The sequence below is a fragment of the Rhinolophus hipposideros genome, assembly GCF_964194185.1.
Source record: "Rhinolophus hipposideros genome assembly, chromosome: 4".
Lineage (NCBI taxonomy): Eukaryota > Metazoa > Chordata > Mammalia > Chiroptera > Rhinolophidae > Rhinolophus > Rhinolophus hipposideros.
In genome coordinates, this window is record NC_138050.1 from 15997261 (window position 1) to 16011923 (window position 14663).

At 34.1% G+C, this 14663-nt stretch overlaps 1 protein-coding gene across 1 annotated transcript in view; it reads left to right on the forward strand.

Annotated features, from left to right (window-relative positions):
- The window catches only part of LOC308496842 (leucine-rich repeat-containing protein 63-like), a gene marked incomplete at both ends in the record, with an annotated part of 68300 nt that overhangs the window by 9880 nt on the left and 43757 nt on the right, over positions 1 to 14663 (forward strand). The window contains one exon of the mRNA XM_081046642.1: positions 8840 to 9000. Within this exon, the coding sequence (XP_080902768.1) occupies positions 8840 to 9000 (161 nt within the window). The remainder of the gene's footprint in view (positions 1 to 8839; positions 9001 to 14663) is intronic.

Genomic DNA, 14663 nt, shown 5'->3' on the forward strand with positions numbered 1-14663 from the left:
AAAACGAGTCTGACAAATCAAAGTGATACTTTCTACCTAATCAAAGAAAACCTACCACTTGTTAGAGAGAGAAAACATTATCCAGTTCCTTTAAATTTTCATCCACAAGGTTAGCATTAAATTTTAAAAAAATCACAGGGCATCTTAAAAGCAGGGTAAAATGTCTGAAAACCAGTAGAAAAAACAAACAATGGAAACAGACTCATAAATTCATATACTGGAGTTTAAAACAAGGATTTAAAAATGACTAATGATTATTATATTCAATAAAAAAGTTGGAGAATTTTGCCAGAGAACTGGAATTTTTGTTTTCAAAATTAAGAGTAAAAAATGCCATATGATTTCACTTATATGTGGAATCTAAACAACAAAATAAATGAACAAACTCATAGATACAGGGATCATTTTGATGGTTGCCAGGTGGGAGGGGGGTGAGGAATGTGTGAAAAAGGTGGAGGAATTAAGAAGTATAAATTGATAGTTACAAAAGAGTCATGGGGATGTAAATTATAGCATAAGGAATATAGTCAATAGTATTGTAATAACTATGTATGGTGTCAGGTGGATACTAGATTAGTGGGGTGATCACTTCATAAATTATGTAAATATCTAATCACTATGCTGTATAACTGAAACTAATATAATATTGTATGTCAACAGTGATTGGAAAATAAAATGACATTTAAAAAAAATAAGAGTCAAATAAAATTCTGGAACAGAAAATATAACATAGCTAATTAATAATTCAATAGATGTGTTTAAAATGAGATTATACACAGAACACTTCAGCCATATAAATTTTGTTTCCCCCCCAGTTTTATTGAGATACAATTGACATATAACACTGTATAAATTTAAGGTGTAAAACATGGTTACCTGATATATGTATATATTGTGAAATGGTTACCACAATTAGTTTAGTTAACATCCATCACCTCACAGTTATAATTTTTTTTCTTTTGATGAGAACTTTTAAGATTTACTCTTAGCAACTTTTAAATATATAATACAGTATTATTAACTACAGCAATCATAAAAATTTTTGAGCTCACTATTTCTTCTATTAGTTCCCTATTACCATCTATGATATAAACTAAGTGCTGGGTCTCTTCCATGTCATAAGCCTAAATAAGTCATGCTGTCATTTCTGATTTCTTAAGTTTAGAAATCCTGGTTGTTTCCTCTTTCAAAAGTTTCAGGTGAGTTTAAGGGTTCTTAGATTCTTCAGAGGTCTATGAAGGGATTTCTAACCACCTCTCCAAGTCCATCTCCCTCCTTTCCACTTAAAACGAAATGCTTGGGCTTAGTCCATGAGGGTGAGTGATCTGGGAACCGGCTACAGATTTATGTCTTAACTCACTCTTCTTTCCTTCTTGCTCCATTTCCCCTCCTAAGACAAAGAATCTCTATATCGTGTCATATATCATTTATCCTGTGGTTAACTTTCACATTTATTAAACTGAAGTGGGCACATGATGCCTATTTTAGAAATTAAAAACTGAACATTGGTTTCTTTGTTCTAGGATGCATTATCACCTCATTGAAGCAATGGCATAAAAATTACTGAGACTGTAAAGTATGTTGCTGCAAGTAATGCAGCGAGAATGTCTGGGAATGTAAAAAGTATTTCATCAAATTTCAAAATATTTTCTTGCCACACTTGGGTATATACTTGGACAGGCCATTTATTTTTTTCTGTTTTAGGTGTTTTTTATTTTGTTTTTTATTATTAAATTTATTGTGGTGGCATTGGTTAATAAGATTATATAAGTTTCAAGTGCACAATACTGTAGTACATCATCTGTATATTATATCGTGTACTCATCACCCAAAGTGTAGTCTTATTCTATCACCATATAGTACTTGACCCCCTTTACCCTCTTCAACCTCCCCCTGCCTTCCTTTCCCTCTAGTGACCACCATACTGTTGTCTATGTCAATTAAGTAGTTTTTGTTTGTTTGTTTGTTTTGTTTGTTCACTTTTTGCTTTCTGTTTTATAGCCCACATATGAATGGAATCATATGATTCTTATCCATCTGACTTATTTTGCTTCTGACTTATTTTGCTTAGCATCCTGAGATCCATCCATGTTGTTGCAAATGGCAGTATTCCATCATTTCTTATGGCTGAAGAATATTCCATTGTGTATATATACTGCATCTTCTTTATCCAGTCATCCATCGAAGGACACTTGCGTTGTTTCCATGTCTTAGCTACCTTGAATAATGCTGCAGTGATCATAGGGGCAATGTAACTTTAAGAACAAATGTTTTCAAAATTTTCAGGTAGATACTCAGAAGAGAGATTGCTGGGTCATATAGTAGCTCCATTCTTAATTTTTTAAGGATCCCCATACTGTTTTCCATAGTGGCTGTACCAATTTACATTCCACCAACAGTGTATGAAGGTTCTTTTTCCTCCACATCCTCTCCAACACTTGTTATTACTTGTCTTTGTGATAATAGCCATTCTAACAGGTGTGAGGCGGTACCTCATTATGGTTTTGATTTGCATTTCCCTCATACCTAGTGAAGTTGAGCATGTTTTCATATATCTGTTGGTCATTTGTCTATTTTCTTGGGAGTGTCTGTTCAGGTCTTCTGCCCATTTTTTTAATAGGATTGTTTGTTTTTTTGTTGTTGAATTGAATAAGTTCTTTACATATTTTGGACGTTAGCTCCTTGTTGGAGGCATTGATTGCAAATATCTTCTCCCATTTTGTTGGTTGCCTTTTTGTTTTGTTGAGGGTTTCTCTTCCTGTGCAGAAGTTTTCTAGTTTGATATAGGCTCATTCGTTTTTTTTTGCTTTACTTCCCTTGGTTTTATGGTCAAATTAATAAAATCCTCTCTGAGACCAAGGTCCTTGAGTTTACTACCTATGTTTTCTTCCATGTATAAGATTGTTTTAAGTCTTATTATATAGGTTTTGATCCATTTTGAGTTAATTTTTGTGTATGGGGTCAAATAGCAGTCTAGTTTTTTTCTTTTGCATGTGGCTTTCCAATTTTCCTAGCACCATTTATTGAAGAGGCTTTCTTTTCTCCATTATATGTTTTTGGCTCCTTTGTTGAGAATTGGTTGCCCATACACATGAGGGTTTAATTCTGGGCTTTCAGTTCTTTTCCACTGGTCTCTGTGTCTGTTTGTCTGCCAATACCATACTGTTCTTATTATTGTGGCTTTGTAGTATAATTAGAAGTAAGGGAGTGTGGGGACAGAGCCAGGAGTGCAGTTTCCAGGCTCTCGGCCTCACATGGAAAGGTGCTGGCTCAGGTAGTAAATGGCCATCAACTGTGATTGGATGGCCATCAGCTGTGGCTAGTTGGCTGTCAGCTGTAACCAGTGAGCCATTGGCCACTAATATAACTGCTGTGGCTACGCTAGCAGAAAAATGGCGGCTAGCAAGAAGATGGTGGCTGAGCCTGCAAGTGGCGCAGTGAGGGTTGTGAACAGTGTGGCTCCTGCTTCCTGTGTCTCCAACCCAACCGCCAGCAAGAATATAGTGGTATGACTCCCGTCTATGGCTCTGTGGGTGTTCCTTTTTGGCCTCACCATGTCCTGCGTTCTTATGTGGGGACCGGGACCAGAGACCCAGCAGGCCACACCGCACGACGGGGAGTGACACTTCCATTTTTGTAATTTTTTTCTTAGGATTGCTTTGGCTATTAGAGGTCTTTTGTGATTTCATACAAATTTGATAATTTTTAAAAATTAAATGTATTGGGGGTGATATTGGTTAGAAAAATGTATATGTTTCAAGTGTACAATTCTATAATACGTTATCTGTATATTGCATTGTGTGTTCACAACCCAAAGTCAAATCTCCTGTCACCATATATTTGATCACTTTTACACTCTTCTACCTCCCCACCTCTTACCCTATCATAACCACTAAACTGTTGTCTGTGTCTATGAGTTTTTCATTGCTTGTTTGTGCTTTTAGTTTTATATCCTACATATGAGTGAAATCATATGGTTCTCTACTTTTTTGTCCAATTTCTTTGAGAAATGCCATTGGGATTTTGATGGTTATTGCATTAAATCTGTATATTGCTTTGAGTAATATGGCAAATTTAGCTATGTTAATTATTCCAATCCATGAACATGAGATATCTTTCCATTTCTCTGTGTCTTTTTCAATTTCTTCTAATAATGTCTTGTAGTTTTCAGTGTATAAGTCCTTCATATCCTTTGTTAAGTTTATTCCTAGGTATTTTATTTTCTTTGTTGCAATTGAAAATGGATTTTCTTTTTCATTTCTTTTTCTGAAATTTCTTTTTCTGAAGGGATTTGTAGTATGAAGGAACACAATGGATTTTTGTACATTGATTTTGTATCCTACAACTCTACTGTATTTGTTTATTGTTTCTAGTAGCTTTTTCGTGGAGTCTGTCGGGTTTTCTATATAAAGAATCAGGTCATCTGCAAAAAGTGACAGTTTTACTTCTCCATTCCCAATTTGGATGACTTTTATTTCTTTCTTTTGCCTGATTGCTCTAGCTACAACTTCCAGTACTATGTTGAATAACAGTGATGAGAGTGGACATCCTTGTCTTGTACCTGATCTTAGAGGAAAAACTTTGTTTTTCACCACTGAGTATATTGGCTGAGGGTTTGTTATATATGGAATTTGTTATGTTGAGGTACTTTCCTTCTATGCCTGTTCTATTGAGCGTTTTAAATGTAAATGGATGTTGCATTTTGTCAGATGCTTTTTCTTCATCTGTTGATATGATCATATGATTTTTATCATTTGTTATTCTGGTGTAGTACATTGATTGATTTGCATATGTTGAAGCATTCTTGTGCCCCTAGAATTAACCCCACTAGATCATGATGTATTATTTTTTTAACGTTTTGTTGCTTTTGATTTGCTAGTATTTTGTTTAGAATTTTTGCATCTATATTCATCAGAGATATTGGTCTGTAATTTTCTTTTTATGTTTTGCCTTTGCCAGATTTTGGTATCAAGGTAATGTTGGCCTCATAAAATGAGTTAAAAAGTATTGCCTCTTCGATTTGTTTGGAAGAGTTTGAAAAGGCGAGGTATTAAATCATCTTTGAATGTTTGGTAGAATTCGCTAGTGAATCCATCTGGTCCTGGACTTTTACTTTTTGGGAGATTTTTGATGACTGTTTCGATTTCTTTACTGTTGATTGGTCTATTTAGATTTTCCAGTTCTTCCTGATTCAGTCTAGAAGGTTATATATTTCTAAGAACTCATTCATATCTTCTAGGTTATCAAATTTGATGGTGTATAGCATTTCATAGTATTCCTGTATAGTCTTTTGTATTTCTGGTACGTACGTTGTAACTTCTGTTCTTTCATTTATGATTTTGTTTGGGTCTTTTCTCTTTTTTCCTTAGTGAGTCTAGCCAGAGGTTTGTCATTTTTACTAATCTTTTCAAAGAACCAACTCTTTCATGCATTATATTTTTCTGTTATCTTTTTGTTCTCTATTTCATTTAATTCTGCTTTAATTTTTATTATTTCCTTCCTAGTGCTGACTTTCGACTTTGTTTCTTTTTCTAGTTTTTGGAGGTAAAATGTTAGGTTATTTATTAGAGATTTTTCTTGTTTTTTGAGGTAGGCCTGTAATGGTGTAAACTTCCCTCTTATTACTACTTCTGCTGTATCCCAAACTTTTGATAGGTCATACTGTCATTTTTCTCTATGTACCTTTTATTTCCTATTTGACCCAGTCATTATTTAGTAGCATGTTATTTAATCTTCACATATTTGTGTTTTTTCCAGCTTTTTAAAGTTTATTTCCAACTTCAAAGCACTGTGGTCACAGAATATGCTTGGTATGATTTCAGTCTTAAATTTGTTGAGGCTGCTTTGTGTCCCAAAATATGGTCTATACTTGAGAATGTTCTATGTGTACAAGAGAAAAATGTATATTCTGGTGTAGTGCAAAGGAAAGCTCTGTAAATATTGATTATATCAATTTGGTCTAAAATGTCATTTAAGGCCAATATTTCCTTATTGGTTTTCTGTTTGCATGATCTATCTATCGTTGTCAGTGGGGTATTTAGATTCCCTACTATGATTATGTTTTCATCAGTTTATCTCTTTAGTCTTGTTAGTAGTTGCTTTACATATTTTGGTGCTCTCAGGGTACTTGCGTAGATATTGATAAGTGTTATGTCTTCTTGACGTGTTGTCTCTTTTGTCATTATAAAATGTCCACCTTTGTCTCTTGTTACCTTTTTTATCTTGAAATCTATTTTGTCTGATGTAAGTATGGCTGACCTGCTTATCTCTGGATGCCATTTTTTTGAGTATTATTTTCCACCCTTCACTTTGAGTCTATGTTTGTCTTTGCAGCTGAGATGTTTCTCCTGAAGACAATATATAGTTGGGTTTTGTTTTTCAATCCATCCCACTACTCAATGCCTTTTAATTGAGTACAGTCCATTTGCATTGAGGGTGATTATTGATATATGAGGATTTCCTGTAGCCATCTTATATTTTGTTTTCCGGTAGCTCTATGTCTCCATTATTTCTTTCCCCTTTTGTTTCTTTCTGTTGTTTCAGTTTGGTGGTATTCTATGGTTTTCTTCCCCCTCTGTTTCCTCTTTTTTTATGTCATGTTTTCATTTTTAGATTTCTTTTGTGTGTGGTTACCATTAGGTTCATGTAAAATAAAGTTTCATGTATACAGTAGTCCTTTTTCTTCTAATTGCGTCTTTCTTCCATTCATCTGTGTGAGTTCAGTCCTTTAACCCCCTCTCCTTTTATGTTTATGTTGTCACAAATTATCCCTTTTCATGCTGTGAATTCATTTCCAAATTACAATATCTATTGTCTTCTTTTAAAAATAAATATTTTTTTTTACCTCCTTGAACTTTTATGTTATATTTAAGAGTTTGGTACCCTATTCTGAACAAGGGTTGCAATTTCCTGCTTCTGTCTGTCTGTTAGTTGTCTTGTTCATAATTTTGTATCTTTTTGTCTTTTTGTTTCAGGTAGAAGAACACCCTTCAGTATTTCCTATATTGCAGCTCTTGTGGTGGTAAATTCTCTCAGCTTCTGTATGTCTGGAAAAGTCTTTGTTTCTTCTTCATAACTAAAGGATAACTTTGCTGGATATAGTCTTCTTAGCTTGTCATTTCTCTCATTCAATAATTTGAATGTTTGATTCTACTATCCTCTAAGTTATAGGGTTTCTGCTGAAAAATTCAATGATAATCTAATGGTAAACTTTATAGGTTACCATATATTTCTCCCTGGCTGTTTTGAGGATTCTTTTTTGGTCATTAATTTTTGGCAGTTTCACTATAATGTACCTTGTAGAAAGCCTTTTTGCACCGAGGTAATTAGGTGTTCTATTAGGTTTTTGTATTCGAGGATTCAGCTTTTTCCATAGGTTTGGGAAGTGTTCATCAATTATTTGTTTGAATAAGCTCTCTGTTTGTTTCTTCTGCTCTTTGCCTTCTGGTATATCCATTATTCTCACATTGCTTTTTCTAATGAAGTCAGATAGTTCTCGTAGAGTTTTGTTATCTTTTTTTTTCCACTTTCGATTCTCTCTCTTCTACCTGAGTCATTTCTAGATATCTGTCTTCTATATCACTAATTATTTTTCTTTCCTTCATATGGTCTTCTCTATTTCCTAAGCTCACTAGTTCATTCTTCATTTCCTTTATTGAGTTCTTCAGTTCCAGAATTTCTCTTTGGTTTTCATTGTTGTTTGTTTGTTTGTTTGTTTATAGCATCAGTCTCTTTGGTGAAGTACTTTTTTTGGTCATTAACTTTATTTCTTAGTGTGTTGAATTGCCTTTTTGAGTTTTCTTGTATCTCACTGAAGTTTTTCAGAACTGTAATCATGAATTCTCTGTCATTTAAACCACATATTTCCATGTCTTTAAGTTTATTTTCTCATTTCTGAATTCCCTTGTTATTTTGGTAATTAATTGTGCATGATGGATTATTTCTCTGACTGGGCATTTGTAGGAATGAAAGCTGCCTCTTCAAGAATTTAGCAGCTTGATAAGTAGAGGTCTTTCCTTTGTTTTACAGTAGGTGGCACTGAAGTGCAAGTTTTTATTTTGTTTTACCTGCACTGCTGGGGCTTCTGGTATGTCTGTGGGGGCAATGTAACCTTAGCTATGCAAAACACTTTGTATTCTCCAGGAGATGGGCATCACCTTACAACCTAGTCACCCCATCTTGGAGCACCACTCCCATAAATTGGAAGTAGTAGGCTATGGGTCTTTTGTGTTTCTGGTGCCAAGACAGGACATCTTTTATGGAAGGTGAAATCCAAAAGGGCTATGATAAAGTAAATATAGATGGTCTCTGTTTGGCTAACTCCTGAGTTGTTTGGGTTTTTTCTTCAAACTGAGGGAAGAGCTGAAATACATTGGGCATTTGAGTTATACATCAAGGTAATATTAGGGGGGAAAGCGAGGTTGCTCCTTGGGATGTGATTTCTATCTGAGTTATACTTACATAATGTCCTTTTTCACTTTTGTGAAGCAAGAAGTTGTTTATGTAATTCATAGTAAAATTTTTTAAAAGTATTTTTACATGTAGTATAAAAAGACTGAGATTGATGAAATCCAAGTTACCCGGGTAGAAATATATGAGCATATGGTTTTCTTTTAGAAAGATAATAGTGCTATCTAATATTAATAACAATAATAACAACACCCACTTTGGCAAACAGAACCAACTGAGATGGGTGGGTGAAGGTTATGGGGAATCTCTTCTAGAGGATGTGTACCAGTAACCTGTTTATGATGGCTCACTGTTATAATGACATAAGTACATTTCAAATTTCAATCTAAGTGATGACACATTTGTTTCATGTATTGTCTTGTTTATTTAGGTCTCATTAAAACTAGAAAAAGAGATGAATCAGAAGCAAGTGTTATACGTGGTGACGGTTTTAAGACTGTTGCAGCAACACGATATGAAACAGTAATAGCCATGACCAACCTGGCCATAGTAAACTGTCAAATATATGGAAGAAATGCGCTTAATCTTATGGTATGCTAGATATTTTTAATGGTAATTTCCTGCTGTGTTATCAATTATTTTTGCTTCAGGTTAGTTTTCAGAGTATTAAAAAGATATTTCATGTTGCAATAGAGATTTCTGAAGAGCACATTCAAATTGCACCTCTTTTTCCATTACCTAGTATAATAAGAAAAGTGGGATTCAGAGTTATCACATTTTTAAGTTATCAATAATCTTTGGCCTTTGTAGCAAATCTAACATGAGGCTACCTTTTCACTGAACAGAAGCCTAGTATGATGAATAACAATAATAATGGTTACTATTTATTAAGCACCCACTGTGTGTAAAGCAAATGTTACTCTTAGAACTAATAATTCAGCAAAGTAGGTATTATAATCTTTCTTTTACAGAGGAGAGCACTGAAGCCCAAAAAAAAGTAACTTGCACAAGATAACACAATAAGCAAATGGCAGAGCTTGGCTTTGAAACTAGAATATTTTGGTCTCAAAAAAATCTATGCTCTTTATATTAAATTTTATTTTAAAATAAGTTTAGACTCATAAAAAATTGCAAATATAGGAAAAGTTGCAGTGAGATTTTTCTTTGGGAAATTAGGATATTCAAAAATGCCCATCTATACTGGAGAATTTAGAAAGCTACGTGCTGGCCCAGGATAGGATACATTCTCAGGAAAGACCTGAGAAGATCCTAAGTTTGCACCTCTGCTGATCTGTAGGTACAGCACAAGTGAGAACTAAGGCAGAGTTTTAAATGGCCTGGGTAAGCACTGAAGGGGTGCACTTGCATAGAGCCAATCTAAAATAACTTGGAGAAGTATTGTTCTCTCTCTCTCTCTCTCTCTCTCTCTCTCTCTCTCTCTCTCTCTCTCTCTCTCTCTCTTCCCCCCCGCCCCCGGCATTCAAGGAAATCTATTGTTTCAGTTAGTCAAAACACTAACTGAACACAAGCTAAAGGAGCAGAGATTTCAAAAACAACACATAAAGAAACCCTGAAAACAGGAAACAATCTGATTTTCAGAATTTCTATATTATAATAATCAAAAAGGCCAGTTTTTAACAAAAATTATAGAATATGTGAAGAAATAATAAATGCAACTCATCCACAGAACAAATTAGCAAATACAGTTACTGAGGGAGCACAGACATTGTACTAGAAAAAAGACTTTAAATCAGCTGTCTTAAATATGTTCAAATAGCTAAATGGAATCATGAAAAAAAAAGCTAAAGAAAACCAGAACACTCATGATTATCAATAGAGATTGAGATTATCAATAAGGAGATAGAAATTACAGAAAGGAACCAAAAAGAAATTCTGGAGCTGAAAAGTAAAACAACCAAAATGAAAAGCCAATAGGAGGTTTAAACAGTGGATTTGCACGGGCAGACAAAAGAATTAGAGAACTGGAAGATAGGTCAACTGAAATGATCGAATATGATAAACTGAAAGAAAAACGAATGAAGAAAAATGAACAGAGCCTAAAGGACCTGTGAGACACCATCAAGTGTACCAACATACAGATAATGGGAGTCCCAGAAAAAGAGTAGAGAGAGAAAAGGGCAGAAAGAATGTTGGAAGAAATAATGGCCAAACCTCCACAAATTTGATTAAAGACACAAATCTATACATCCAAGAAGCTTAACAAACTTCAAGAAGGATAAACTCAAAGAGGTCCAACTAAGACACATTATAATCAAATTGTCAAAGGCCAGAAAGTATTTTGAAAACAGCAAGAGAAGAATGATTTGTCGTGCATAAAGAATGCTCAAAATTAATAACCAAATTTCCATCAGAAACCATGAGAGCCAGAGAGGAATATGATGGCATTTTTAAAGTGATGAAAGAAAAGTATTCTCTCAAGCAAGAATTTTATATCCACAAAATTATCCTTCAGAAACAAATGAGAAATTAAGATGTTCCCAGATAAACTAAAGTTGCCAGAGTTTGTTAGTACACCTGTCCTATATGAAATGCTAAAAAGAGTCCTTCAAACATTAGACAGCAATTCAAAGCATTGTACACCAGAGGCTGGACATTAATGAATGCCAACTATAATTTTATGTGTATAATGTGATGGCTCGGTGTGAGGTCGGGGTGGTGGTGGATGGGGGGAGGGGGGTTCACGGTGTGAGGGATGTAAAAATAAAATAAAATAAAATAAAACTAAAAAAAAAAAGAATTAAAGGACTCTGGTTAAGGTTAATACAGATAAGTATAAAAGTCAGTATTATTCTATTTTTGGTTTATAAAATTTCCTCCTATTTCCTATATTATTTAAAATACAAATGCATAAAATAATAATTATAAGTCTATGTTAATAGACACATAATGTACAAAGATGTAATTTGTGACAGAACAATATAAACTGTGTATATGGGGGGAGGAGATGGAGTTGCATAGGAACAAAGATTTTGTGTACTATTTAAGTTAACTTAGTATTAATCCAAACTAGATTGTTGTAAATTTAGGATGTCAATTGAAATCTCAATTGCAACCACTGCTAAGAAACTATCTTACATGAAGGGAATGAGAAGGGAATCAACATGGCACATTACAAAAAAGTTATGAAACTTCAAAAAGTAAACAAATAATAACAAAAACAAAAAAATTCTGGAAAAGACAAAAGTGTGGAGACAGTAAAAATATCAGTGGTTGACAGGGATGTGGAAGTGAGAAGGAAAAATGAATTAGAGGCGCACAGGAGATTTTTTAGGACAGTGATTTATTCTGTATGACACTGTAATAATGGACACATTTCATTTTATATTTGTCAAAACACATGGAATATACAACACAAAGTCTGAACTCTAACATAAATTATGGACTTAGGTTAATAATGATGTACTGATGTTGGTTCATTCATCATAACTGATATACTGGTGTGTGAGATGTTGATATTTAGGGGAGGCTATGGGTATGTGTGGGGAAATGGTATGTAGAGAAGAAAGATCTCAAATAAATGACTAACTTTATACCGTAAGGAACTTAACTAAAAGAGCAAATGAAACCCAAAACTAGCAGAGGACATAATAAAAATTAGAACAGAGAAAAATAGAGGATAGATAGAAAATCGGTAGAGAGAATCAAATCAAAAGTTATTTGAAAGATCAACAAAATTGGCAAATAATTAGCTAGACTACAGGAAAAAAAAAGAAGATATGAAAACGGCAATCAGAAATGAAAATGGAGCTATTACTACTGGCTTTAAATAGAAATAAAAGGGATTATAAGAAAATACTATGAATAATTGTATTTAAAAAATTAAGTATCCTAGATGAAATGGAAAAATTTCTAGAAAAACACAAATTATCAAAATTGACTCAACAACAAATAGAAATCCGAGCAGATCTACAATAAATAGATTGAATAAATAACCAAAACCCCCCAAAAAAGAAAAGTCCAGGTCCAGATGATTTTGTGGGTGAATTCTGCTAAACATTTAAAGAAAAATAAACACCTGTACTTCTCAAAACTCTTCCAGAAAAATAAAAGAGGAGGGAATACCTCCTCTTTTAGTATTTGGTCCCACACCTAATTTGGTCCCACACCACCAAACAATTCTCAGACACCAGCTGGATGTCCTACAATTCAACTCAATTCTGACACTATCTATCCAGAGATAATATCAGTTTCCACAGGTAAAGCGCTCAGTCTCTCAAGACTGCCCTCTACTACAGATGCCAATCACAAGCCCAGGTTGTTACCTGTATTTCTGACAGAGTGGCTACAAATCTGAGGTTCCTACAACTGCCTACTTGGTTTTGATTAATTTGCTAGACTGTCTCAGAGAACTCAGGAAACCCATTTACTTACTAGATTACTGGTTTATTACAAAGGATACTAAAGGAGACAAATCAATAGCCAGATGAAGAGATACATGGGGCAAGATATGGGAAAAAGCTGCAGAGTTTTTTTCTCCAGGCACCACTTTTCCCAAATCTTTGTATGTTCACCAACTTAGAAGCTCTCCAACCTTGTCCTTTGATTTTTATGGAGGGTTCATTACATAGGCATAATTGATTAAATTGAACTAAATCTCCAACCTCACTTTCCTCCCAGGAGATGGGAGTGTATAGACTGAAAGTTCTAACCTTCTAATCACATGATTGGTTCCCCTGGCAACCAGTCCCCATCCTTAGGTGCTTTAGAAAAGTCACCTTATTAAGATCAATTGAGTTGTGGTGGAAAGGGCCTTGTTATGAATAACAAGACACCCATTTCACCTTTATGGTTCTGAAGCAATTTCAGAAACTGAGGATAAGAGACCAAGTATGACAAAAGATGCTCTCATTGCTCTTATGGCTCAGGAAATTCCAAGGATTTGGGGAGCTGTCAGCCAAGAATCATAAGTGAAGATCAAATATATATGAGAATGACCAAATATATGTTTTTTTTTAATAAATCAAAATATCACAACCTCTAACATAATCTATGCTGTCAGCTTCACTCAGATACCAAAGAAAGACAAAGACACCACAAGAAAACCACAGACCAATATTCCTAATGAATATAGATGAAAAGTCCTCAGCAAAACAGTAGCAAACTGAATCCACAAAGATATTAAAAGGATCATACTTGATGACTAAGTGACATTTATTCTTGAAATGAAAGGATGGTTTGACATAAGAAAATCAATCAGAATAATAAAGCACATAAATAAATGAAGGGGAAAACATGTAATCATCTTAATTAATGTACAAGACATTTGACAAAATCCAACACTGTTTCACAAAAAAATATTAAATATTTTGCAACAGGATTATAAAGGATCAGGAGTGGCTAAATGTATGTTTCTATTGTAAGGTTCTTTATTCGTCAAGTAGTAGAATATTATTTAAAGGTTGGTTGTGATAAATGAAGGTGCACAGAGTGATCTTTAAAGAAACCACTTTTACTAACCATTGTCACCGCAATAAACTTTAGTTAAAAAAAAAAAAGATCAACTTAAGAAAAAAGGAACCATTTTTAAAAAACACTAAGGAGGATAACAAAAATAATTAAAAGAAAGGAAATCTTAAAAAATACTCTGTTTATAATAAAAAAGGCAATGAAAGAATACAGGAACAAAGAATGGATGGGAAAATAGAAAACAAACACCACAATGGTAACGTGAAATCTAAACATATTAATAATTATGTTAAATATAAATGGACTAAACATTCCTATAATTAAAAAACAGATTGTCTGACTGGATAACAAAGTATGACCCAATTATGTGAGATCTGACAATTAAGTTCACAAACTCATCCTAGAAAAAGAGCTACATACCTCATTGCTGAATATCACTAGGGTCACCTTTGAAGTACTCCCCTTGGGAAGCTATGCACTGATGCTAGTGCCTAGTCCACCCTTCAAAGCAATTTTGGAACTCTTTCTGGAATGGCCATCAGAGTTCTCATTGTATTACCCTTGATATACTGAATGTCATCAAAATGTCTTCATTTCAATACTTCCTTTATCTTTGGTTAAAGAAAGAAGTCATTGGGGGCCAGATCAGGTGAGTTGGGAGGGTGTTCCGATACAGTTATTTGTTTACTGGCTAAAAACTCCCTCACAGACAGTGCCGTGTGAGCTGGTGCATGGTCGTGATGCAAAATTCATGAATTGTTGGTGAAAAGTTCAGGTCATCCAACTTTTCCATGCAGCCTTTTCAGCACTTTCAAATAGTAAACTTG